Here is a 27,691-nt window from a genome sequence, read left to right as displayed (position 1 = left end):
AGTAACGTCTCCATTGTGAGACTTGTTGTTACTTTCCTTCCAATCCCCATGTCTTTTCATTCTTCCCACACACAGTCAAATTTTTTTCCCCAAGGGACAGGGAAAGTCCAAAGTTTAAACTGGATCAGTATTGCCACCTCCCAGTCCAGGGTTGAAAGCTTGAGTCCACAAGAGAAGCAGGCTAACTGGGGGGCCTCCCAGAAGGTTAATTGGACATTCACTTCCTTTTGCCTTTGAACTTTAAAAGACAGATAATGTCTGTCTTTTAAAGTATCATTTCAAAATATCATCTCCAAGTATCATTCTTGGCGCAATGCTGCTTTTATTATTTCCTCTTTCCCTTCTTTGTGATCAACAATACTGTTAATGTAAGGGTTTCATGCAGAAAACATTCGAAACTCACACCCTCTACCACTGTCTCAGGGTTTCCCCAGCCCTCCACACCCCCTCCCCATGCCATGGAAAGCTGAATCTGTCAAACTTAATTTATTTTTAATGACAAAAATGACAGAAGTCCAGTTTTACCGTGGCAGTAAAATTCGGATTCTAAAGCCCCGTTATTTCCTACTATAACCCGCAGGGAGTTCTAAGTGGGCACTGAGATAATGCCTTACGATTGTTTACTATGAAATTTTTATTCTCCCTTGCTAATTACAGACCATTTAAATATATTTTATTGGGGCCAGAGAGATTGTTTGAGGGTTAAGAGGTCATATGCTTGTCTTGCATGCAACTAAATTTCCATTTGATCTGATCACCACATGTTTCAAAATAAACATTTTAAAATAAACATTTTATTGGAATATCAATTTGATTACAATGACTATTTCTTACATAATGAAACAGTAGACATTTTTCAAAAAAGTTAAAAAGAAAAACAAAAGATCTCAAATGCTCTCTAGATCTCAAGTATTATTTTCTCATACTTTCACAATGGTTTTCCCTGTATTATCTCCCTTCAGCATTCCCATGAATGCAGTTGGCATGTTTTCAAATCCTTCAGTGACATATTCATGGTACTGGATTTTACCCTGTATAAAAACAACAAGTATAACAGATTAGTTCCATATTTTTAAATGGTTTTATCTACTTTTATTCTCCTGGCAACACATTTGTACATTTTGGGAAATGTGGAAGTATAAAGAAGGCTTCCAGCCCCGCTTTTAAGTCATTCTGGGGCTACACTCCACACGCAGAGTCTATGGATGAGATTAAACAGTACACATAAAAAGAATTTGCTAACAGATGACCAGAGGCAACAGAACTAAAGAATTGCTGTTCAAAAATGAACTTACCTGGGTGGGAGGGACCCCTGGGACACTGGTAGAAGCGGCCGGAACTATGTATGAAACTATCACTTACTGTATTATAAATCACAGTACCTCAATAAAAAAGGAATCACAGAAAAAATTTTGCTAACAGTCATCAGCTCACAGTATAAAAAATTGGAGCAACACAATGTAAGAAGGTGACGGAGTCATTTCTAAGCATATTATACCAAGGAAGTTGAAGGATGTCATGAGCTCAGGAGAGGTGACAGGGATAGAGGAACAGGTGACCTTCCAAGGTACTGTCTGCTTCCATCTTTCCAGTTGCCTAATGATGTAGCATCATGACCTGTTTGACTCCTGGTGAGGTTTGGTCATTTAAATGATATGGTGGTCTTAGAATTTACCTTTCTTGAGAGAACAAAAGGGAATACCCTGCCATAGTGGCAGTGTGGGGTGGGGGGAGACAGGACTGGGGAGGGGGGAGAGGGATGTTGGGTTTACTTTTGGTAGAGAATGGGCACTGGTGAAGGGATGGGTTATCAAACTTTGTAAGGGAGAAACATGAGCACAAAAATGTATAAATCTGTAACTGTACCCTCACGTTGACTCACTAATTAAAAATAAACTACTAAATTAAAAAAAAAAGAATTTACCTTTTTTTCAAGCCAAAATTTTTTCGGCACATGTTTGACATTCGTTTAAAATGGTGGAGGGAACGGTTTATTCAAGAAGGATTTTTAATTTCTCGTTACTTTTACAGTCTGATGAAATGCAGTGGGAAGGTGACGTTTGGGGACTACTCCTGGCTTGGTGCTCCTGGTGGTGTTCAGAGGACCATGTGGGCTTCAAGATGGGCCTCCCCCATGCAAAGCATACACTCCAGCTCTTCGAGCCATCTCCAGGCCCTCACTGACATCTTTAGGTTTTATTAAAAGTAGGCTTATGGGGCCGAAGAGATGATTCCGGCTCCTCTTATGTTCCCCAAGCACTGCCAGGAATGACACCTGAGCATTGTGCCAGAAGGAAGCCTTGAGCACAGCCCCCCGAAAGAGGTCTTATGTGGAGCTGAGTTCCTTGATACTATTTATTTCCTAATGTAATTCTGGTGATGGCTGATGACACTTTCTAGTTTCATGGAGGGACTACTTGCATGATTTCATTCATTTGTTAAGTAAGGAAGCTTGGGTTTGAGTTCTTGACTAGGTGAAGCCAGAGTAATCCCTGGCATCCTATATGGTCCCCCCTGACTTGCCAAGAGTGATTCCTAAGAGCAGAGCGAGGAGTAACGTCAGAGCACTACCAGGTGTGGCCCCCAAACCAAAACAAATCAAACAAAGCAAATAACTTATTGAGTAGGCCAGGGGTGTGGGACAGAGGAAAAGCATATGTGTGTGGGACCATGAGTCTGACCCTGAGCACCTCTTAAAATAAAACTAAAGATAAACTTTTGACTAGAGATCACCAGTTAATTTTTGATCTTGAAGAGGTACAAAAAACTAGAAAGGATTTAAAGCTATTCTCAGTTTAAAGGTTAAAAGTAGAGACTGAGGGGCTGGAGCAATAGCACAGCGTTTGCCTTGCACGCGGCCGACCCAGGTTTGATTCCCAGCGTCCCATATGGTCCCCTGAGCACTGCCAGGAGTAATTCCTGAGTGCAAAGCCAGGAGGTAACCCCTGTGCATTGCTGGGTGTGACCCAAAAAGCAACAACAACAAAAAAAAAGTTTGAAAAAAAAAGTTTTTTTTTTTTTAAAAGTAGAGACTGAATATTAATATACAATTGGGGAAATTAGAATATACAATCAAGAGGTATAGAAAATCGCTATACTATCTTTGTAATTTTTATATGAATCTAAAATTATCCTATTTATTTTTGTTTTGGACCTTACCCAGCGGTGCTCAGGGCTTACTCCTGGATCTGCACTCAGGGATCTCTCCTGGAGGGGCTGAGGAATCCATATGGGGTACCGGGGATGGAACCTGGATCAGCTGTTGCAAATCATGTGCCCTATCTGCTCTGCCCCAAGTCACTCTATTTATTTGAGTTAGGGAATGATCCTACATGCAGGATTTAGGCAGTGGGACACCACTTCTCCCCTCTGAAGTTAAAACAGTGCCCCTTGATTCGTCAGATGTCTATTTGCAAACACTCCACTTGGAGAAAGATGGGACGTGATCAGGGTAAAGGATCTGACTTCTCCCTTTGGATCCAACAGCTTTGGCTGTAGAGGCTCTTTCTAATCTAGAACCTAGAAAAGCCGTGACACAAACACATGCCTTCTCTAATATGCATTTAATTAGCAAAATTAATCTATGGGTCAGAGAACTAGAACAGGGAGCAAGGCACTTGTCTTACATGCGGCTCACCCTGGTTTGCTCCCCAGCACCAAATATGGTCCCATGAATACCACCAAGAGTTACACCAAGAGGGGCTGGAGCAGTAGGGCGTTTGCTTTGCACACGGCCTACCCGAGTTTTATTCCCAGCATCCCATATGGTCCCCTGAGCACCTCCAGGAGTAATTCCTGAGTGCATGAGCCAGGAGTGACCCCTGTGCATCGCCAAGTGTGACCCAAAAACCAATAAATAAATAAATAAATAAATAAATAAAGAGTTACACCAAGAGTCAGTAGCTCCTGCCTACTCCTGAGTGTGGTCCAACAAAACAGAGAAACAAAACCAAAACACCAAACAGTACTTATCTAGTGCCTACATTTATTTAGATACTCCTCTGGGTGCTGGGAAATATCAGACCATTGATATTTCATGACAATTAAATGACTCTTGCTGGAGGTGACATGCACATGGAGGGAAGTGGACAATGCGCTGTGGTATGCAAGATAAGATAACACAAATGGAAGTAAGAGAAGGAGGATGAAAAATACAGGAGGATTGCAATTTAAAATAGGGTCATTGGAAAAAGTTGCACCACGCAAAAGACTTAAGCAAGCAGCAACGAAGGGATGACAAGGTAAGGGGAGTGAATCGGCAGAGTGAGCAGGGAGTGAAATTCTGGAGGTAAGGAAGTGGGTGGGCAGTTCTGTAGGTTATGATAAACTTTGGTTTATTCCAAGTGAAATGGAAATGTGTGTGTGTGTGTGTATGTGTGTGTGTGTGTTGGGGTGGGGGTTGGGGCCATACCCTGAGTTGCTCAGATCTTACTCTTGGCTCTGTGCTCAGGGATCACTCCTTGCAGAGGAGGGCATAGGGGTGCCAAGGATGGAACTCACACTATCTCTCTGGCCCTGAAATGGGACATTCTGTACAGAAGAATAACATGGGTGAGTTTCTGCTTTAAAAGCACTCACAGGGACTGGAGCAATAGTACAGCGGGTAGGGCATTTGCCTTGCATGTGGCCGACCTCGGTTCAAATCCCAGCATCCCATATGGTCCCCCAAGCACTGCCAGGAGTAATTCCTGAGTGCAAAGCCAGGAGTAACCCCATTGCTGAGTTGCTGCGTTGCTGGGTATGACCCAAAAAGGAAAAGAAAAAAAGCACTCATAGTTGCTTGGGGGACGATCTGTGGGAGCACACAGGTGGGAGACTAAATAAAGCCTACTGCAACATTCAAGCTAGACATATTTTTCAAATTTATTGTGTAAGTGTTATATTTATTATATATATATTGTATATATTTGCTTTTTTTGGGTCACACCTGGCTATGCACAGGGGGTACTCCTGGCTTTGCACTTAGGAATTACTCCTGGCGGTGCTCGGGGGACCATATGACATTGAAACTAAAGGCATCTTTAACGATGAAGTACCACTGATCAAGCAAGTGGAAACAAACGTAAACAAATAGGACTACATTAAACTAAGAAGCTTCTGTACCTCAAAAAAAAAACAGTGACCAAAATAGAGAGAGATCACATGGAATAGGAAAGAATATTTACCCAATACACATCTGATAAGAGGTTAATATCCAGGAAATACAAGACACGAGTAGAATTCTACAAGAAAATAACCTCCAACCACATCATAAAATGGGGAGAAAAAATAAACAGAAGCTTCCTAAAAACAAAACAAAACACACAATCAAATGACCAAAAGGCACATGAAAAAATGCTCTACATCACTAATCATCAAGGAAAGGCAAATCAAAACAATAATGAGATATCATCTCACACCACAGAGACTGGCACACATCAAAAAGAACAAGAACAACCAGTGCTGGTGCAGATGTGGGGAAAAAGGGACTCTTTCGTTGTTGTTGGGAATGCTGACTGGTCTGGCCTTTTTGGAAAACAATAAGGACATTCCTTAAAAAACTAGAAATTGAGCTTCCATATGACCCAGCAATACCACTTCTAGGAATATATCCTGAGGGTGCAAAAAAGCACAGTAGAAATGACATCTGCATCTGTATGTTCCTTGCAGCACTGTTCACAATAGCCAGAATCTGGAAACAACTCAAGTGCCCGAGAACAGACAACTGGTTAAAGAAACTTTGGTACATAATGGAATACTATGCAGCTGTTAGTCATGTAGTCATGAAATTTGCTTATAAGTGGATGGTCATGGACAGTATCGCTAAGTGAAATGAGTCAGAAAGAGAGGGACAGACATAGAATGACTGCACTCATCTGTAGAATGTAAAATAACATAATATGAGACTGACATCCAAGGACAGTAGAGACAAGGCCCAGGAATATTGCTCCATAGTTGGAAACCTGCCTCATGAGCTAGGGGAGAAGGCAGCTGGGATAGAGAAGGGATCACGAAGTCAATGATGGTTGGAGGGATCGGTCAGAATGGGAGATGTGTGCTGAAAGTAGATAAAGGACCAAACGTGATAGCCTCTCAGTATCTTTATTGCAAAGCATAAGGCCCAGAGGTAGAGAGTATGGGGAAATTATCTGCCATAGAGGCAGGGGGAGGGGATGGAGGGGGAGAGGGATACTGGGAACATTGGTGGTAGAAACTGCAATGGTAGAGGGATGGGTGTTCGATCATTGTATGACAGAAACTCAAACATGAAAGCTTTGTAACTGTATCTCATGGTGATCCAATTAAAAAAGAAATAAATGAAAAGAAAAAAAGAAAAAGGCAAAGGAACCACAGGCCAGCGAGTCTAGCAGACATCACTTCTGGGTATTTTGTTTTGCAAAGGAGACCAGCAAGGGAGGGCCTTCATCTGCAGTGAAAAGGAATCGGCAGCAGCAAAGGGAACAGGAGCTCATGTGTGGTCGAAGGGAGCAGTTCTGGAGCGCCTTACCTCCGAGACCCACGTCAGCAGGTCTTGCAGAGCCTTCTCGCGGACCTCTCCTTGCCAGCGAGAGACGATGAACCCTTCCATGCGGAGCTGCCGATAGATAATGACCTCTGGGGGTGGGCCTGTGAAGAGAAGGGCACATTTGGGCCGAAGGCTGCAGGGGCAGGTTGTGCTGCAAACATAAGCAGTCCAAATCCCATCACTGGTCTTCCCCGGCTGCTCCTTCCACCTTGTGTCATGTGCTCTGATCCTCAGCCTCGCTCACAAGTCAGCTTGCATTCCCATAGGAGGACCCCACAGGGGGCTGCATCCTGATTCCAGAACCTGTGACTGCGTCTCATTACACGGCAAAGAGAACTTTGCAAATATGATTAACAATCCAAATGTGAGATTACTCTCTATAACTTAGGTGGAAAACAGGGGGAATTTCTCTAGTAATAAAATTGCCAAATGAACTTGGGATTTTCTTCTGAGAGAAGACAGTGCCCTAGATTTTCACGACCCAAGAGAAAATCTATTAAGTTGACTCTCCTCAGCTTCTTCCGTTCTTACCCACCTGTCTCACTGCAGTTGTGGTCTTCTAACTAGTAGGATTATAAGATTTCGTTCTGATGAGTCAAGCCCATTTATTTATTTGCACTGATGAGGATATAACCTAGGGCCTCCATGTGCCCTGCCACTAATCCATATCAAGCTCATTTTAGTAAATAACCAATTCACTAAAGGTTAGTACCTTGAGCCTAGCAATAATCTAGAAGATTCCTTTTTGTTTGTCTCCTTTTGGGGACCACAAATGAATCTATAATTCAGCATCAGCAGAAGAGGGCTCTGGCTGGAGTGTTCAGAGGCCTGTCTTTCTGTTTAGTCTGCTGAGAATAGATTTCAAAGGTCTCTTCTTCTCATAACTATTTGTCGCCCTGTCTGTCAAATCAGAGACCTCTACAACATCTCTGAGAAGACTGAGATATCATGAACATAGTTCATGGACCAATCAGGAAAGAGAGGTGGGAGGGGGTGTCTCAGCACAAGATACAGCAGCGGAGGATGGAGAGCCTGCAGGATACAGTGAAAATGTCTGTTTGTTCAGGCCAGAGTGTCCTGCAGCTCTAGAAAGCTGTACCTACAAGTGCACGTAGGAGATGACAGCCTACTCTTCTCTTTACCCACATCCGGTCACTCTCTACCCATCTCTACACTTCCCACAATATCCATAAGATTCCTAATAGTCTGTGAGCTGTATCAAAATGTTTCTAAATCAAATGTAGTTGTCTTTCTTATAGCTTTGCAGAAAAATGAGTAAAAGCCTAAAAGTTTTAGAATTGCAGAGATAGGGGCTGGAGCGATAGCACAGTGGGTAGGGTGTTTGCCTTGCACGCGGCCGACCCGGGTTCGATCCCCGGCATCCCATATGGTCCCCCAAGCACTGTCAGGAGTAATTCCTGAGTGCAGAGCCAGGAGTAACCCCTGAGCATTGCTGGGTGTGACCCAAAAAGCAAAAAAAAAAAAAAAAAAAAAAAAAGAATTGCAGAGATAGTATAAGGGTTTAGGCACTCGCCTTGCAAGCAGCAGACCCTGGTTTGATCATCAGCATCACATATGGTTCAGTGAGCACCACCAGGAGTGAGCCCTGAGCACAGAAACTTGAATAAGACCCGAGTACCATTGAGAATGGCTCAAAACCTCCCACCAAAATCTAAAACTTTTAATAACTATAAGATTTTTTACGTTTTCAGTTTTTGTTATTTTTTAACAAAATCTATTATTAATTGATTTAATATATACAAACATATATTTTTTTTTCTCTTTGGGTCACACCCAACGATGCACAGGGGTTATTCCTGGCTCTGCACTCAGGAATTACTCCTGGCGGTGCTCAGGGAACTATATGGAATTCTGGGGATCGAACCCAGGTCGGCCATGTGCAAGGCAAACGCCCTACAAGCTGTACTATCACTCCAGCCCCCCAAATTTTATATATATATATATATATACATATTTTTTTTTCATGTCTGAAATTTCTATAACCTTGCTCTGGATGGAGCAGGGCAAGGCCTCAAACCGTTTCATAATGTTCTTGCAAGCACTGTAGGAATGCACAGGGTCACTCCAGACCCCAGCACGCTGGAGGCTTGCAGCCAAATTACATATTTTTTTAAAATAAATGTTTTCATCAAGAATATCTGACCGCAGGGAGCTAGTACCTGTGTAACCTCAGAGAGTCAGCATGCGTGTGCAACTTCAGAGAGTCAGCATGCCTGTGCAGACTCAGAGAGTCAGCATGCCTGTGCAGACTCAGAGAGGCAGCATGCGTGTGCAACCTCAGAGAGGAAGCATGCCTGTGCAGACTCAGAGAGGCAGCATGCATGTGCAACCTCAGAGAGCCAACATGCGTGTGCAATCCCATACATCTACACAACAACCCCCATGACAAAGGGAATTATTAATACAAGAATATTTTTTTAGCACATATTGTAACAAGCAATAAAAACTAAACAACTGTGTGCCTGCCTAGGGGGCAGGCTTGGGGATAGGTGGGGACGATGGTGGAGGGAAGGTCACATTCTTGACCTTCTGATGGCGGGATTGGTGTCGGAACATTGAGTATCTAAAACAGCTGTATTATGAACAACTTTGTGAATCAGGATGTCTCAATAAAATTTAAAAAAAAAGAATATCTGGAAATCTTCCTAAACTGTTCTTGTAGGGTTCACACCCAGCGGTACTTGGAGGGCTCCAGACAGCTGTCAGCAGTGGGGACACCAGTGCTACTCCTGGTAGTGCTCAATGGTGCTGGATATTGAACCCACAACCACCACTTTGAGCCGTATCCTCGGTCTTTCCTCCTCCTTACCCTTCCTCCTTCTCTTCCTCTTCCTCTTCATCCTCCTCCTTTGTTGTCGTCATCATCATTGTCACTGACCTATACCAACCTTATCTATGGATTTTCCTTTTGTTCAAAATTCTCACAAATGTAATCACGTGTGAATTCTTTACCTGGAGGAAGCTGACTGGTGAGATTATATGTAGAGATGGCCCCGCATATAGCAATTCTTCCAAATTCCTTCATCTGGGGAATGACAACATTTGAAAACTCTCCACCTACCTAGACAGGACAGAAACCAAACAAACCTTAAATTAATCACACTAGGAGAGTCAGGAGAATCATTAAATCCCAGTTCCCATTTCAATAAAACTCATGTCAGCAGCTATGAAACCGACTGACTTAGCAGACTCCTGAAGGAAACTGAAGCTGGAAAAAGAGAATAGGGAGTAGGTTTTTCCATTTATTATATTTTGGGGTTCTCAGTTCAGAATTTTCTATGCCAGATCTAAAAGTATGTGTTAAAATATCCAAAAGGCAAGTAACAAACCAGAATTGGAGAACCCACATTTCCTGATTTTATAACATGTTACAAAGTTACATTAATCAAGACAGCATAAGAACAGAATTATAAATCAACAGGACTAAACTGAGAGTTCAAAAAAGAAATTTTTAGGGGCTGGAGCAATAGTACAGCAGGTAGGGCGTTTGCCTTGCATGCAGCCGACCCAGGTTCGATTCCCAGCATCCCATATGGTCCCCTGAGCACCACCAGGAGTGATTCCTGAGTGCAGAGCCAGGAGTCAGCCCTGAGCATCGCTGGGTGTGACCCAAAAAGAAAAAAAAAACAAAGAAAGAAATTTTTACTTTATAGTCAATTCATTTTCAACAATCAAAATAATTTGATGGGGGAAATGTAGTCTTTTTGAATAAAAGGTAGAAAACAATGGAATATTCATGGATAAGAATTAAACTGGAGGTGCCAGAAATATAGTACTGGGATTGGGAAGCACACAAGTCCTGTTTGACTTAGCTTCAGTCCCCAGAATCCCATGTGGGCCTGCCCAGCACTGAATGTAACTCTGAAGAACCCTGAGCAGTGCTGGGATGGTTTGGGTGGTCACTGGCACCCCAGGGTTCTGAGTCACATCATGTCCTCAGGCCCTAACACTGAACTGCCACCCTGGTTGGCCAAGAATCACCCTCCACTCTCCCCAGAAAGAATGAAATAGGATTCCTCCCTTTTACAAGGCATAAGAATAAACTTGAAACACATAATAGACCTAAATGTAAGAACTAAAATGTTGCAACTCCTAGAAGAAAATATTGGCATAAATCTTTGTGACTTGGGGCTGAAGCGACAGGACAGTGGGGAGGGCATTCACTTTGTACGTGGCCATCCCAGGTTCAATCCCTGGCATTGAATCCATAGGGTCGGTCCCCCAAGCACGGCCAGGAGTAATTCCTGAGTGCAGAAACAAGAGTAACCCCTGAGCATTGCCAGTGTGTTTCAAAAAGCCAAAAAAACCCCAAAATCTTTGTGACCTTGGATAAGGCAAAGGTTTAGCTGTGACACCAAAATTCCAGGTGACAAAAATAAAGAAATAAATTGCACTCCATCAAAATGTAAACTTTAGTGTTTCAAAGGGTACTATTGAGAAAATAAAAAGCCACTGTGGAAAAGGAGCATTTGCAAACCATACATAGTTGATCATCATTATTAATGGATTCCACATTTGTTATCTACCCAAGCTTGCAAAATAGGTGGACAGTTTCTTAAAAAATTAAGCATAGAGTCCCATATGTCCCACCAATCTACTTTTCATTACCCAAGAGAAATGAAAACATATATCCACATGAAACCCGGTCCATGAATGTTCATTGCAACATTAGACAAAATATCCATCCCCCCAAAAAAGCTAAAGTGACTCAAATGTTCATCAACTAATGAATGGGTAAATAAAATAAAGCATTACTCTATACGGGAATATTATTTGGCCATAAGAAAGAACGAAGGACTGAACTATGCTATGCTTGGATGAATCGTGAAAATGAGCTAAGTGTAAGAAATTAGTGACCAAAGATCATTTGGGGGGAAATGGGGATGACTGCTAGTGAATATAGTAAATAAGTATATATATTTGGGGGGATGGGGTGTGGGCAGGGACAAAAATGTTCTAAAATAGCATTTACCAACTTTTTTCTGACTCCTTTCCCTCCCTTTTCCTTCCTGTGCACCCCTTCGCACTATAGATGGGTCCACAGTCTTGTGATGAGCTTCTCTCCCTGCCCCCTTAAGCTATTTTCTCTTGTGGCCTCCCTGAGATATCTTGAGGCCCACAAGGAGTCACCTGACCCCCTGGTTGGAAAACACTGTTCAAAAATTTACTGTGAGATCATTAAATCATTCTGAGAGTATTCTAAAAACCATGGGTTGCTATTCTTGAACTGGTACATTATAACTCAATTAAAAAGGCATATTATGAGTTTTAAATGAAAACTGGGGACATATATGCCCTTCTATTATCCCATTTTGTTAGAAAATCAAATATTATGTCCAAATTGTACTTACATTGTCAAAATAACAATCATAACCATCAGGCGAGGCCTTTTTCAAAGTTTCTTCCAAAGATCCTACTGTCTTATAGTTAAAGGCAACATCAAATCCAAGCTTTTTAAGATAGGCAACCTTTTCATCAGATCCTGCTGCTCCAACGACCTTGCAACCCTAAGTGGGAAGAGAAACGGAAACCAGTTATAAACCACCAACCACTCATAATGTTATTTTGCTTCTGACTACCCAGCAGGTCCCTACTATGTTTGTTTGGTTCACAGCCTGTAAGCCAACCTGACTTAACAACCTGGCCAGTTAACTCAGTTTCTTGTGCACTGACTTGCCTGCTACCTCTTGACACATTTATTTTGGTTCAAAATTTCTGTTCTGAGATTTTCCTATCTTAGGCCACCTGATAACTACCACTTTATTCTTTGATTTGGACCAAAGCATTGATTAGATAGATGTTTGTTGCCTGACCATAGGAACTGAAGTACTTCCAATATTGATACATAGAAAGTAACTTTTCAGAAAGTTTTTAGATCTATAGGTATCATGTAGACCAAATAAAAGTCACTGTTTACAGGGCTGGAGCAATAGCACAGTGGGTAGGGCATTTGCCTTGCACGAGGCTAACCCGGGTTCGATTCCCAGCATCCCATACGATCCCCCGAGCACCGCCAGGAGAAATTCCTGAGTGCATGAGGCAGGAGTAACCTCTGATCATTGCCGGGTGTGACCAAAAAAGCAAATTTAAAAAGAAAAAGAAAAAAGCCACAGTTTACTTTCACTAGGGAAAAAGAAAGACCTTTGTGTTTCTATATGCACTTGTACAATGACTGCCACATTGTGTGTGTGTGTGAGTGTGTGTGTGTGTGTGTGGTGTGTCAAGGAACAGAAGCCTGGCCTTAGATAGTGAGGCAGGCATTCTACCGTTGAATCACATCTTCCATTTTGTCAAAGAAAATCTGTCTTATAAAAAATCCATCCTCCATCCTTTTCACTTCTAACCTGTCTGTATTGTCTCATAGGAGTATCTCATTTATTCTTAGGAAACCTCTGTGTCTTTCATATAGATGGCTCCCTCAACTATTAACTATAGCCCCTGTCTTTCTCCTAAGGCCCAGATCTTTAAAAACTACCTCAAACTCTAATCTCTCCACTGTTCAGGCATGATGATTCTCCTCTGAATTATTCAAAGAACCTCCTAATAAGGCTTACTTCTGATTCTGTGCTCAAGGATGGCTCAGGGGTACTCAAGGGACCATTTGGGGTTCCAGGGATCGAATTTGGGTTGGCCTCAGGCAAACCAAAAACTTGTACAGCAATACTGCACTATTGCTCCGGCCTTAATCCTCTAAAATGTTTGAAACAAAATTCCTTTACAGTTCTGTGGCTATGAGATGTGGCCCAGTGGTAGGGCACCCAGTCTGCCTATGTGAGGCCATGACTTTGATACACAGCCAAGCTCCACATCGCCAAGTGTGACCCCTGGCACCGTAATGAAGTGTTTGACATCCAGCACTCCTTACCCAAACGTGTGACCTGGACATTGCTGCAGCAACAGTTTTATTAACAGTTGTTTATTAGCAGTTTTATTAACTTATAATTTTATTTGAACTTGAGAATTGGAAACATTACTTATTCATTTTCTAAGTTTAGTATAACCCAAAACTAAAACCTTGAAAGTTCAGAAGTTTTTAAGTCAAGTCCTCTCATCACAGGGAGCTGACTCAAGGGCTAGAAGATCTGCCTTGTGCACAGAAGGTACTAATCTCCAGTACCTTTATTCCCCGAGCATCTCCAGGACAATCCCTGAGCACGGGTGTCACTGTGTCACTATCAGGTGTGATCCTTCAACCAAATAAAAAATCATGGGATACATAAATCCTGTTTAAAATATTATTGGTGGGGGGGCGGGAACTGGAGTGATAGCACAGCGGGTAGGGCATTTGCCTTGCACGCGGCTGACCCGATTCCCAGCACCCTATATGGTCCCCCGAGCACCGCCATTGTGTAGAGCCAGGAGTAACCCCTGTGCATCGCCAGGTGTGACCCAAAAAGAAAAAAAAAATTATTAGGAGCTGGAGCGATAGGACAGCAGGTAGGGCATTTGCCTTGCCCTCGGCCAACCGGGTTCAATCTATGGCATCCTATGTGGTCCTCCAAGCACTGCCAGGAGTAATTCATGAGTGCAGAGACAGGAGTAACCCCTGAGTATTGCTGAGTACCTTTCTGGTCAAGAAACTAAAATTTTATTAATTTTTCTTTTTGAAAAATAAACAAATATATAGATAAAATATTATTAAATTCCAAGGTATACATGGAAGTACACCACAGGTCAAAAAAGCTTATTCCACGAAGGCTAGAATGGTTAAACATTAGGAAATCAAAGTAATTCAGTCACCAAAAAGTTAACTCGATGCATCCTGATATGGTAGCACTGTCATCTCGTTGTTCATTGATTTGCTTGAGCAGGCACTAGTAACGTCTCCATTGTGAGACTTGTTGTTACTGATCCTGATATAATATTTGATTAAATTCAATATCTAGGGGCCAAGAGTAGCACTGTAGCACTGTCACCCCGTTGTTCATCGATTTGCTCGAGCGGGCAACAGTAACGTCTCCATTGTGAGACTTGTTGTTACTGTTTTTGGCATATCCAATATGCCACAGGTAGCTTGCCAGGCTCTGCCATGCGGGCGGGATACTCTCGGTAGCTTGCCAGGCTCTCCGAGAGGGATGGAGGAATTGAACCCAGGTCAGCCGCGTGCAAGGCAAACGCCCTACCTGCTGTACTATCGCTCCAGTCCTGGAGGGGCCAAGAGTATGTCTCAAAATGTTGGAGTGCAGGTTTTGCCTGCAGGAACCCCAGGTTTGATCCCTGGCACCACCACAGGGTACTCTGCTGCAAATGACCCTCCAGGCACTGAGCCAGGAGCATCCCCTGAGCACTCCCAAATGTGGCCCCCCAAACAAAACCAATCAACATCCACTTCTATTATGTAATTACTTAAATTCTTCCTGCAACCTTTAAGGCACCTCTAATGCTTATTCATATTCTAAACTCTCATTAGCATTGGAGACCAGCCCAGATCACAGACTATGAGCTGTACCCCTGTATTTCTTTGTATTCTACACAACTTCTTCTCTAGGGACTACGTCCTACTCCTACGTCCTAACCTCTGGGAAAGCATGAGCCACGCCAGACCTCCTTGGAATAGTGCCACTGTGGGATATGACCTGATTGCGTCTCAGTGGACTGCTGTCATGTACCCCCAGCAGGGGACCAGATATCTCAAACACAAACACTTGTTCAAGTCAGAATCAAAGTCTTCCATGCTCTGAGGAGCACCCACAAGTTAGTTCTCCAGCCACAGACCCACTGCTCTGCACTGACTGTCGTGGGACCCTGAGGACAAGGACTCTTGGTTGGTTGATCTTGACTCCATCTTCCTATTATCAAGAATCATCAAGAAGGAGGAGAGAGATTTCTCAGTAAGAAAGCACTTGGGGGGCTGGAGCCATAGCACAGCGGGTAGGGCATTTGCCTTGCACGCGTCCGACCCGGGTTTGATTCCCAGCATCCCATATGGTCCCCTGAGCACTGCCAGGAGTGATTCCTGAGTGCATGAGCCAGGAGTAACCCCTGAGCATCCCTGGGTGTGACCCAAAAAGAAAAAAAAAAAAAGAAAGCATTTGGGTCACTACCATAGGTTATAGAGTACAATTGAGTGGTTTGCGTGGAGGGTGACACTTACCTTGAGTTTTGCTATTTGTCCCACAACGGAGCCCACTGCTCCCGCAGCCGCATTCACCAACACCGTCTGTCCACTCTTGGCACCACATATGTCAAGGAGGCCAAAGTAAGCTGTGAGGCTGAAGGCAGAAGATTAGGGACATGTGGAGAGCCTTTCCCTGAGAGCCCATTCACATATAATCTAAAGGCCATCCCAGCGCCCCAGTGCCAGGGGCCCAGGAAATAAAATGGGAAGCAAGGAAACAGGGCCAGGGAGATTGTTCAAGCTGGATCACATGCTTTGCATGCCAGAATCCCAGGTTTGATCCTGGCACTGCATGGTCCCCAAGTACTGCTGGGAGTGACCCATATGTACTGAGCCAGAAGTAGCTCACAAACACCACCAACGTGCTCCCCCAACCCTCCAAAGGAAAAAAAAAGTGAAATATGAAATGAATATTATTAGTCACTATCTGATTCCGCCCTTTATTCTATCCCCACACAGGAACAAAGATGATGGGGGTGGGGAAACAGAGGAAATTGTTGAGAGTTGGCTGTAAAGAAAGCTGTACCCTGGGGCCAAAGCAGTAGTAGGGCATTCGCCTCGCATGCAGCAGACCCAGATTCAATTGCTGGCATCCCATATGGTCCCCCAGCACCACCAGGAGTAATTCCTGAGTGCAGAGCCAGGAGTAACCCCTGGGCATCACCAGGTGTGGCCACAAAAGCCTAAATAAATAAATAAATAAAGCTATACCCTGCCAATTTCTAGACCAAGTCTCAGGCATAAAAGATCAGTCCATACTCATCTGTGGAATATAAAATAACATAGTGGGAGACTAACACCCAAGAGTAGTAGAGATAACGACCAGGAGTTCTGTCCCACAGCTTGGAAACTGACCTCACATGCTGGGGGAAAAGGCAGCTCAGATAGAGAAGGGAACACCAGGTAGAGGATGTTGGGAGGACCCATTCGGGTTGGAAGATGCGAACTGAAAGTAGACTATAGACTGAACATGAAGGCCACTCAGTACTACTATTGCATGCTACAACACCCCAAAGGAGAGAGAACAAAAGGGAATGCCCTGCTGCAGAGGTGGGGTGGGGTGGTGGGGGATGGGGTGGGGGTGGTGAGAGGGATACTGGAATCATTGGTGGAGGAGAATGGACACCGGAGGAGGGATGGGTAAACGATCACTGTATGAGTGAAATGCAAACACAAAAGTTCATAAGTTTGTAACTGTACATCACAGTGATTCTCTAATAAAAATTTTTTTAAAAAAGAAAATCAGTCTCCTTAACTTTATTTATTTATTTACTTATTTATTTATTTTTGCTTTTTGGGTCATACCTGGCAATGCAGAGGACTTACTCCTGGCTCTGGCGGTGCTCAGGGACCATATGGGATGCTGGGAATCGAACTGAGGTCAGCAGCGTGCAAGGCAAATGCCCTACCCACTGTGCTATCACTCCAGCCCCCTCCTTAACTTTAGAGATCCACAAATAAAGAACTTGGCCTCCTTCCTGTGTAGGTGCTGAGTGTTTCCGGAGGGAAGACGTCATGTGACCAAAGCCATGGTATGTGGTTCCTAGCATGAGAGGGTCAGAGAGCAACCCACTGGGTTTTCCCTGGCTCCTAAGTGCTATGGAAGAACTTCTGGAATATTCCCACCTTACCCCAAGTGAGCTACTGATGTTAACCAGTCAGGGGAGAACAGCTGGTAAAGAACAAGAACACAGATCAGACAGTGTTGATGGGGAGGAGAGCCACAATACCACGATGGAGCATCAGTTTAGAAGAGGATGTGGAAGGGATTCTACGGGGGAAAGTAACTGTGAGCAAGAGACTGGTGGGGGACTATGCTGAGCAAGGTCCAAGTTGTCTCCTTCTACTGTTTTTGGGGACATGGGAGAATGCCCTCAAGCAGGGCTTTGGAGGCCTGGGAACCCCAATGGTGATTCTTGCATTGACTCATTAGCCAGTTTGGCTGAGAATCAGGGAAAAACTACCTTGAGTGTCAAGTCAATGAAAGACATTGAAAAAGTATGAATAGAAATGAAACCCAGGTATATAAGGGTTCCTGGGGATGAGTCGGTGACAAAGTTATATCTCTGCTTACCTAGAGAGACTCCATAACAGCAAATCAGAAAAAAGACTTCAGAGCACCTGTAGAAGGGTCCCATTTGGGGGGGGTGGAACACTCACCAGTGTTCAAGGCATACTCCTGGCTCTGCACTCAGGCAACACTCCTGGCAGTACTCAGGAGACCACATGTGGATCCAGGGATTAAACCCATGTTGGCCGTGTGCAAGCCAAACACTTTACCTGCTTTTCTCTCTAGCCTCCCACTTAATTCTTTAGAATTCTTCAAAGGGTAGGGGCTGAAGCGATAGCACAGCAGGTAAGACGGTTTCCTTGCATGCAGCCAACCCAAGTTCGATTCCCAGCATCCCATATGGTCCCCCGAGCACCGCCAGGAGTAATTCCTGAGTGCAGAGCCAGGAGTAAACCTTGAGCATCACCCGGTGTGACCCAAAAAGAAAAAAAAAATTCCTCAAAGGGTAAAAGGAGTTTGGGATGGGAAGAAAAATGCAAGGAGAGAAGGAAGCATGAGAATATGGAAGGAAGGGAGGGAGGGGGGAAACCACATAACGGAGAAAGAAAAAGAAAGGGTTAAAAAAAAAAAAGCATTGAGTTAACTTTGCCTTTCCAGGCATGACCTTCTAGTTATGGGAGCTCTAGGGAATAGCTCAATGGCTTAAAATGTCAGTGTTGCAAGCACAAGGTCACACTTTCAGTCCCCACACGTACCAGGCATGACCCTGGCAGCTCTGCTGGTGGGGATCCCGGCAGCCCAAGCTTCACCACATAACACAGGGGTGCGACCCCCAGCAAACATCGCAACTAAAGAGATGTGCAATATCATGGCCAGGGAGAGCAACCTTATAAAACATGTGTGTGAGCACCACACCCAACCCCAGCAGGTGTTACAACCAAAAGGTGATGGAGCATCACAACTAGGAGTGCGACTTTCCAGCCTCACAACCCATGTGCGAACTGTTTGCACGACATAGCCAGGTGTGTGTGCAACCCTGGTCATTGCAACAACATCTACAACAATGAGGGGGGCGGGTGTTGTTAAAATGAACACAAGGTTGACGAGATTCCTTTGATGCAGTTCCTTGGGCAGATCAAAGTGCAGCTGGGACCGGGAGAGTGTAGACACAAGGGGAGGGGATTAGAATCCCTACTGGGGGCTTTTATAACTATACCAGCACTCCCAGGGACAGAAGCAGCTGCTGGCTACCCTGTGTCACCACTTGTCAGCCACCTAAAAGGATCGTGTCCACCATGACCTCCCCCAACCCTCTGTGGCTTTTCACTGTCACATTCACCCTACCTGAGGGTCTCAGACCTGTCTTTCCTTCTCTTTCCTTCATTCCCACAGCTAACTCTAGCTCCACTTTCTTCTCCTCTTTGTCCTACCATCTTTTCTCATCAGCCACTGAGCCTATGATATCACAGGTCTCTTCTTGTTTGACCAAGTTCTGGATAAACCGTTTGGAAAACAAAGAGTGTCAGGCATTGGAACACATAAAACCCACTCCCGAAACTCACCCTGTCATGCCCACTGTGCCCAGGGTCAGCGAGAGTGGCAACTTGTCTGGCCAGTGTGCGGGCACTTTTCTCAGATTTTTCCCATCAGAAATGGAGTGACTTGTCCAGCCGGAAAAAGCCACAACAGTAGTGCCAGTTGGAAAGGTGGAGTTCTTGCTTTCCAGGACTCTGAAGGATAAAACACATGAAGACATGGCAAACGTTTTCGCTTTCAAAGGAGTTGGTATGCTGTGTGTCAGTGTGCATAAAAAAGGCACTGAGACCGCTATTCCATTGCTGAATATCTTACCTACATCTTTCATCTGAATTCTAAGCCAGCAGTTTCTCCTTGAGAAAAACAGGGGAAGTAGGAGGCGAGCTCCCAACTGTTGGGGGTGGGTTCCCATCCAACCCCACTCCTCTCTCGATCAGAGAGAAGAGGCTGATGTCTCTGACAGCACCTCAGCTTCCTCTCTTCCTCAGAATCAACCTCTTTTTTTGGTTCTTTATTTTTTGGCCACACCCAGGTCTGGAGTGACTGCACAGCGGGTAGGGCGTTTGCCTTGCACGCAGCCGACCTGGTCTCGATTCCTCCACCCCTCTCAGAGAGCCCATCAAGCTATCGAGAGTATCCCACCTGCACAGCAGAGCCTGGCAAGCTCCCCGTGGCATATTCGATATGCCAAAAACGGTAACAACAAGTCTCACAGTGGAGACGTTACTGGTGCCCGCTTAAGCAAATCAATAAACAACAGGACAACAGTGCTTGTTACAGTGCTACTTTGTATGGAAGACTGCCTTCTAATCATGAAATAAATCAGTAACCACAACTCCAAGTATTAATTTTTTGACATACAAATTTTATATGATGGACACAGAAAAAAGCAAACGATAAAAGACTGAATATTTATAAATATAATATCCCAAACATACAAGAAGCTTTTACAAATCAATATGAAAGAGTAAAAGACTTAAAAGAAAGGGAAAATAACAAACAGATAGAGAAGAAATAGTTTACGAAAGAATGTCAGCACCACTAATAATGGAAGAAATGCAAATTAAACTAGGTGTGATGTACTAACATTCTTCTCAAGTTGCCACTGGTAGTTAATAGGCATGTTCTAAAGAGAATAATTTCTTTAATATACAATTACTGGCAGTGATCATTCAAACAAAGTTTCTGAAGAACATTTCTCCTCACCTTTTCAAATGAAAAATGTACATCTCCTTTGATCTAGAATTTATACTTTTGGGAATTTACTATCAATCAATATTTTCCTAATAAGCAAGTAATACACAGGCATACAGATGCATACTTGCTTTCTAAATAACTATAGTAAAAACAGTGTTTTTTTTTAAATCAGGAATAGATTAATTGAATAGCAGGTAACAATAAAATGACTTGCATCCCTGAAAAGGCAAGTAGTATATTTACATACTGTCAATAAAAGACATCGGTAATAATTTAGTAAGAAAAAGCAATTTGCTGAAGGATATTTAATCCCACTAAGTATTAGTATGTGTGCTGAATAATATTATGCTAAGAATACATTAACAACAGTCATCTCTAAGGTTCAGGTGGTAAGGGAGTTTTCAATATCCAAGATATAAATTTATATTTATTTGAATTTTTACCATAATCATGAATTGGTTTGGTATGATTACACGGGGTGAAGGCACGTGCCTTGCATACGACAGACCCCTATTCCATCCAGTTCCCCCACAGGGCAGGAGTAAGCTTCTGCCTCTCTCTCTCCCTCCCCCACAAAAACTAACAAAAGGAAATTAAGAATTGGACAAATCTAGGTTTGGGGTCATGAAGAGTAAGTAGCACTGTAACACTGTAGTCTCGTTGTTCATCGATTTGCTCGAGCAGGCACCAGTGACATCTCCATTGTGAGACTTGTTTTTACTGTTTTTTGCATATTGAATATGCCACAGGTAGCGTGCCAGGCTCTGCTGTGCCGGTGTGATACTCTAGGTAGCTTGCTGGGCTCTCCAAGAGGGATCAAGGAATTGAACCTAGATCCGCCGCGTACAAGACAAACTCCCTACCCACTGTGCTATCGCTCCAGTAAAGCAAAATAAAACTGAAATTATAAAAATTAGTTTTACAGTCTTCCCTCCATCCCAATTAATGAGGAAGGAGGTCGACTTTCCCAGGTTATTCCTGAGATCCGATACACGTGAAGTATGTACAGACTGAAAAGAAATGTACGGACAAAGGACAGAGACAAGCCCAAGAGAAGGGAGGGAGAGAGGATGCATCTTCCAAATGATCCAACAAATATAAATTAACTACCTGGCCACTTGCTGTCCCATCATCGGGTCACCCTCCTTCAAGTTTTTGGATGCCACTCTGGAAAAACAAACAAACAAATCTGTTTTTAATACATAAGAGTGTCAGGGTGGGGTTGGGGGGAAACGATCTTGAGTTTCAAGTCAATGAAGAGTCATTGGAAAAGTATGAGCAGGAATGAAACCCAGACATAGGAGGGCAATAAAACCGAGTGGGGTTTCATTTAACATTTCAAAACATATTTTACTTTATAATTGAAGTCTACCCGTGAATTATAAAAAAAAAAGTTTTTATAAGAATGGAGGTTGGGGCTGGAGAGATAGTACAGTGGGTGGGTTGCTTGCCTTGCAAAGAGAGAGCCCTGAATGCAGAATCAGGAGCAAGCACTGAGCTCAGCTAGGTGTGACCCCACCCCACAACAAGGTTATATTTCTTTACCTAAATTAAATGTCTGAGGAATTAGTGGCTAGGGAAGGCTTTTAGTTTCTCCTCTTAGGGTTTTTACTGAATATAGACATTTGGGTTTGTCTTGGGTTAAGCAAAATTCAAAGAATATAAGAAAATGACATGCAAAATTATAAAGTTTTAATCTTGGCATCTTCCTCTATCCTGACTGTTAGTTGTAAATGGAAAAATTAAATTTTGCCTTTGTTGTTCATTTATTTTTCTGGAAATAATTCTGGTGAGCAATGAGAAATAAATTGTGCATTGTAAATAAAAGAAGAATGAGAGCGTGTATATGAGTGTGTGTGGTGTGTGTGTGTGTGTGTGTGTGTGTGAGAGAGAGAGAGAGAGAGGAGAGAGAGAGAGAGAGAGAGAGAGAGAGAGAGAGAGAGAGAGAGAGAGAGAGAGAGAGAGAGAGGGAGAGAGAGAAGAAAAGTGCCTTGCCATAGAGGCAGGCTCAGGGGAAGCAGGAGGGAGCAGGAGGGAAACTGAGGACATTGGGAAATGTACCTGGTGAAGGGATGGGTGATGGAAACTGTATGACTGAAACCGAGTCATGAACAACTTTGTAACTGTACGTCATATGGTAATTTGATTAAAAAAATTAATAAAGCAAAAGAATAGGAGATATGGGGCCAGAGACACAGTATAGCAAGTATGATTCTTGCCTAGCACGTGACTGAACTGGGTTTGATTGCTGGCACTGCATATGATTCCCCAAGTGCCACCAGGAATGATCCCTGAGCACAGAGCCAGAAGTAAGGCCTGAACATGCTATAGAAAGCCCCAAAATAAACAACTAAACAACAGCAACAACAACAAAATAGGAGATCAGGCCAAAGAAATAGCCTAAAGGCCTAGAGCAAATGCTTTGCACGGGGTAGCCCTGGTTTCTTCCCAGGAACTGCACGATCCCCCATGCATTGCTGGGCTTTGTCCCTGAGCACTAATATGGCCCCTGAAAACTGTCAGTCGTGGCCCCCAAACAAACAAATAAATAAAAAGCATACAAATAGGAGATTGTAGTAAAATAAGTGGGCAAAACTAATCTCTCCTCAAGTTCCTCAGTTGTTGGCCTGCAAAAGATGAAAGACTTTGAGCTGGGAGTGTAGCTCAGAGGTAGAGCAATGGGTTTTGGGAAGAGGGGGGCTGGGCAGATGACAGAGTTCTAAAAGGAATGGCTATTTTAAAAGATTCACTACATCAAAATACACAAAACTTTTGGAGGAAATAATACCTCATGTAAGGATCCACAGTGAGAAACAAGGCTTCCAGCAGCACCTCTACAAAACAAAGCATTGCACAGACAATCAGACACGCAAGGCCAGTCGACAATCTTCCTGCTTCATGGCTGCTCTTTTTCTTTCTCTCTCTTCCTTCCTTCCTTCCTTCCTTCCTTCCTTCCTTCCTTCCTTCCTTCCTTCCTTCCTTCCTTCCTTCCTTCCCTCCCTCCCTCCCTCCCTCCCTTCTTTCTTTCTTTCTTTCTTTCTTTCTTTCTTTCTTTCTTTCTTTCTTTCTTTCTTTCTTTCTTTCTTTCTTTCTTTCTTTCTTTCTTTCTTTCTTTCTTTTCTTCCTTCCTTTCTTCCTTCCTCCCTTCCTCCCTCCCTTCCACTTTTTTCTTTTTTTGAGCACACTCTGCGGTGCTCAGCGGTTACTCCTGGCTCTGTACTCAGGAATTATTCCTGGTGGTGCACAAGTGCACAAGGAGCCTAGGTTGGCTGCACGCAAAACAAATGCTCTATCAGCTGTACTATTCCTCCAGCCCTTCCTTCCTTCCTTTCTTCCTTCCTGCTCTCCTTCCTTCCTCCCTCCCTTCCTCCTTCCCTTTCTCTCTCTCTCTCTCTCTCTCTCTCTCTCTCTTTTTCTTTCTCTCTTTCTTCTTTTCTTTTTTTGGGGGGCCACACCCAGCTATGCTCAGGGTTTACTCTTTGCTCTCTGATCCAGGATCAGGGGACCATATGAGGTGTCAGAGATTGAACCTGGGTCAGCCTCATGCCTGGCAAGCCTCCTACCATCTGTACTATCTCTCCACCCCCTGGGCTGCCCTTTTTCATCTGTGCTTTCTGTGGAAGAGACAAGAGGGACTCTCATAATTGGCTAAGTCACTCATCACTATCACCATCAGTTATTGACTCAACACTTTAGGCTTTATAAGAGTGCTTCATATAATGATCTCAATGATCATTGCTTTTATTTGGTTTACATTTAGGTGAAGTAGGCCTCAGGGGCCACATCTGTAATCACTGTGTATATATGCACGATATCATTGGTTTGTCCTTTCTCCCTTGCCACAAAGTTTAGGTTTATCTGGTAATAATCTCTAAACATTTTAAGACAACATTGGTATGTCCTGTTCCCCTTGCCACAGGAAGCTTAGATTTATCACAATGCTCCCGAGGCACTTCCATTCCACTGCGTTTATCTGTAAACTCCTCTCCATGCTTTCTTCCCCAACCGGTCTCTCACCTTTCCCCCCTAATCAGACTCTGTTAACTTGTAAGGTCAGATTCATCAGAAATCTATAATTTTTTATGTATGAGTGAAATATTGTCTCTCTCCTCTTTATGTCTTTTGAATAGTTTAAAGCAATGTCCTTTTTGTATGTACAAAGGAAGACAATCAATATTATGCTTTATAACTTGGGATTTAATTAGCTTCAAATATTATCCATTCCCAGGTATCTGCTTTCTCAACTTAAGCCTCAGTTGCCCTTAGTTCCTAGCACCCCAGAAGCAGAGTCCCAACGAGGGACTGAAAGGACCCAGGACAAGCTGTGAGCTGCTCTGGCATCGATATGGGCCAGGCCAAAGCGCCACGATTCTTAAGGGCTTGATCATGGACAAATGCTGTCATGATCCAAAAGCAACAACGAGACTAGGACCCTGCTAAGGATAGGAAAGATTAATCTGGCCTGAGCACTGTAGTCTGAGATCGAGAAGACCCCAGGAGAGCAATTCTATAAGCTGAATGTATCTCTTACTATGTCCATACAAAATGATTAATATTATGAATGCTTATATGTTGGATGGACAAGGAAAGGAGAAACACACCCATGGGATTCCGCCCTGGGGTGGGTCATCCTGCTGAAAGAGAATCTGTCCTAGGAGAAGCATCCCCTGAGGGAAAGAACTTTAACCCTATTGACTGTGACCACACCTATGTGTAAACCTCATGTTTGAGGGATTTATCTAGGCTGTAAGAGGGGGCTGGGAGTCCCAGTGCCAGATCCGGAGAAGCCAGATCGAGATCCAGATCCAGAGGAGAAGGAGAATGAAGTAGCATGGGGGAGGAAGAAGCAGGAGGAGAATCAGAGGAGAATGGAGATGGGAATGGAATAAACTGCAAGTGAGACCAACCACCCTGGCCCTCGTTCCTTCCTTCCTTCACCTCCTCATCGCCATCAACCTCCCTGGAGGGGGGGAAGTGGCTTGAGACTATGGAACGTGGGTGGCAGGGGAGAGATAGAGCCCTGCACGTGACCCCCTTTTTTGTGTTTACATACACACATATATGTGTGTATATATATATATATATACATATATATATATAGTACTAAATAGGGTGTTATTACCAGCCCCCACCAGAATTTAAAAAAAACACATTTTTTTTAGTAACCCTCATGTATGTATTTTCTAGAATTTTCCAGTAAGTCCTGGCTGTCAACTTAAGGGACTGGATATCTCTTGGCCAGGCTATTTGATGGCCTGCCCATTATTCAGGTTTACCTACTTGAAAACCTCCCATGGCATCCGCTCTGCAGAATTTCAAGCACACTGGGTGCGCTAACCATCGCTCTCCTTAGATGGCTCTCCCTCAGTTTGCCATGTCCCTCTACTTTCCCCCACATACAGGCCAGCATCCTCTGCAAATGATGGAAGGTTTCCCCCCTCCCCGCCTGCTCCTAGGAATAATCTGAGCCCTGCACACACTGCCCAGGAGTGCAGTCCCCGCTGGCACCTCAGCCTCACCAGCACAGGAATTCCTCCACGGTCAAGTGGAAATCATGAAGAAGAATGTTTCAATGGTCAAGAAAATCAGAGGGGGGGCTGGAGTCATAGCTTGGTGGGTAGGGCGTTTGCCTTGCACGTGGCTGACCCAGGTTCGATTCCCAGTATCCCATAGGGTCCCCTGAGCACTGCCAGGAGTAATTCCTGAGTGCAGAGCCAGGAGTAACCCCTGAGCATCACTGGATGTGACCCAAAAAGAAAAAAAAAAGAAAAGAAAAGAAAAGAAAGAAAATCAGAGGGACCCTCTACTATGATGTCAAGACTTCACACAGAGAACCATGAAAAGTCCTGTGGCGTTTGTCAATGCTCACAGATTCCTCTCATCTCTGTGTGCTGGAGCCTTTGACTCTCCTCCCATTAAGAAGTCTATTTCCCAGGGTCGGAGGCATGGCTCAAAGGGACACGCTCTGCATACACAAGTTCCAGGTTTGGTGCTGGCACCCAATGGTCCCATCTGCAAGGTCAGGGGTAGCCTCTGAGCATTGTACCAGGGGGAGTTCCCAACACCAGCAGATGTGCTCCCCCTCCAAAGGAAGTCTATTTCCTCTGAATCTGGAGTTGGCTGCAGGACTTGCTTTAACCCCACAGCATCTTAGCAAACATGGTACAAGGAGAGTAATGGAAAGTGCCTGCACTTTGGGAATTGCCAACTCCAGCATTTTGAAACCACTGTGGGGAGAAAAAAAATTGGACTCAAACTTAGTTGACAGAAGGCACCTAGGAAAACTGAGGCATGCACCTCATTGGAGAGCTTGCTAACCTCAGCGTCAATGAGGCCATTCTAATGGAACCATGAAGCCCACTAGAGCCCAGAAGAGCCAGCTGAGGGGCTGGAGCAATAGCACAGTGGGTAGGGCATTTACCTTGCATGCGGCCGACCCGGGTTCGATTCCCAGCATCCCACATGGTTCCCCCCGCCCCCAGCACCGCCAGGAGTTATTCCTGAGTGCAGAGCCAGGAGTTAACCCCTATGTATCGCTGACTGTGACAAAAAAAAAAAAAAAGAAGAGCCAGCTGAGATCAGCAACCCACAATTGTGAACTAACAGACAATTATTGTTTGAAGTCACTGCACTTAGGGGATCACTTATTACGAGGCCAGAATGACATTGAAACAGTCTCCTCTGACTCAAACCTTAGGAGTAGGACTCACCTCCATCTTTTAAGGGTGGGAGTTCAACCGTCTTCAATTCAAAGTTACTATTGGTAGGGCTGCCTTCGAAGTGCTTCTTCAGGGTCCAACTCTTAGCACGAACCATCCTGGAGTTCCTAGAACACAGCACGGAGCGGCTGCTAGTAAGGGTTTTTATGGCTGCTAGAAGGGTACTGCGGGGAGGTTAGGCAGCGGGGTCAACTCATGCACTACTTTTCGGTATTATCATCTAACACCTATCGCATTTATTTAGTGTTCACGGCATTTCCGTGACGATGCTGAGCACCCCAGAGGCACCACCTCATTTCTATCCGTATCGCCTTCCTCCGAGACAAGCATTACTGGAGCGGGAGCCATAGCACAGCGGATAGGGCGCTTGCCTTACGCGCCGTGGACCCGGGATCCCGGCATCCCAGCATCCCTGCATCCCATATGGTGCCCAGAGCACCGCCAGGAGTGATCGATCCCTGAGTCCAGAGCCAGGAGTAACGCCTGAGCATTGCCGGGTGCGACACAAAACAAGCAAGCAAGCAAACAAACGCACCCAAGAGAAGCACTGCCAATGCACAGTTGGGAAAACAGGCTTTGTCGGC

The 27,691-nt window shown here is 44.1% G+C and overlaps 1 protein-coding gene and 1 non-coding gene across 2 annotated transcripts; both read right to left on the bottom strand.

Annotated features, from left to right (window-relative positions):
- Positions 1 to 27,222, bottom strand: PTGR1 (prostaglandin reductase 1). Its single transcript, XM_012935719.2, has 9 exons — positions 27,099 to 27,222; positions 23,177 to 23,222; positions 21,499 to 21,555; positions 19,218 to 19,385; positions 15,621 to 15,738; positions 11,878 to 12,033; positions 9,479 to 9,587; positions 6,488 to 6,606; positions 1 to 1,031 (listed from the first exon to the last, which is right to left on the bottom strand). Exons 1-9 carry the CDS (start codon positions 27,202 to 27,204, stop codon positions 921 to 923), a joined length of 990 nt encoding a protein of 329 aa, XP_012791173.2. The 5' UTR covers positions 27,205 to 27,222; the 3' UTR covers positions 1 to 920.
- On the bottom strand, positions 8,488 to 8,619 carry LOC129400948 (small nucleolar RNA SNORA9). Its single transcript, XR_008627994.1, has one exon. It is a non-coding gene; the product is annotated as a small nucleolar RNA SNORA9 (small nucleolar RNA).
- Positions 27,223 to 27,691: the final 469 nt, after the last annotated feature.

Source organism: Sorex araneus, chromosome 1 (genome assembly GCF_027595985.1).
Source record: "Sorex araneus isolate mSorAra2 chromosome 1, mSorAra2.pri, whole genome shotgun sequence".
In the NCBI taxonomy this organism is placed as follows: Eukaryota; Metazoa; Chordata; class Mammalia; order Eulipotyphla; family Soricidae; genus Sorex; species Sorex araneus.
Note: the sequence above shows the minus strand (reverse complement) of the source record. Positions and strands in the feature narration are given on the sequence as shown.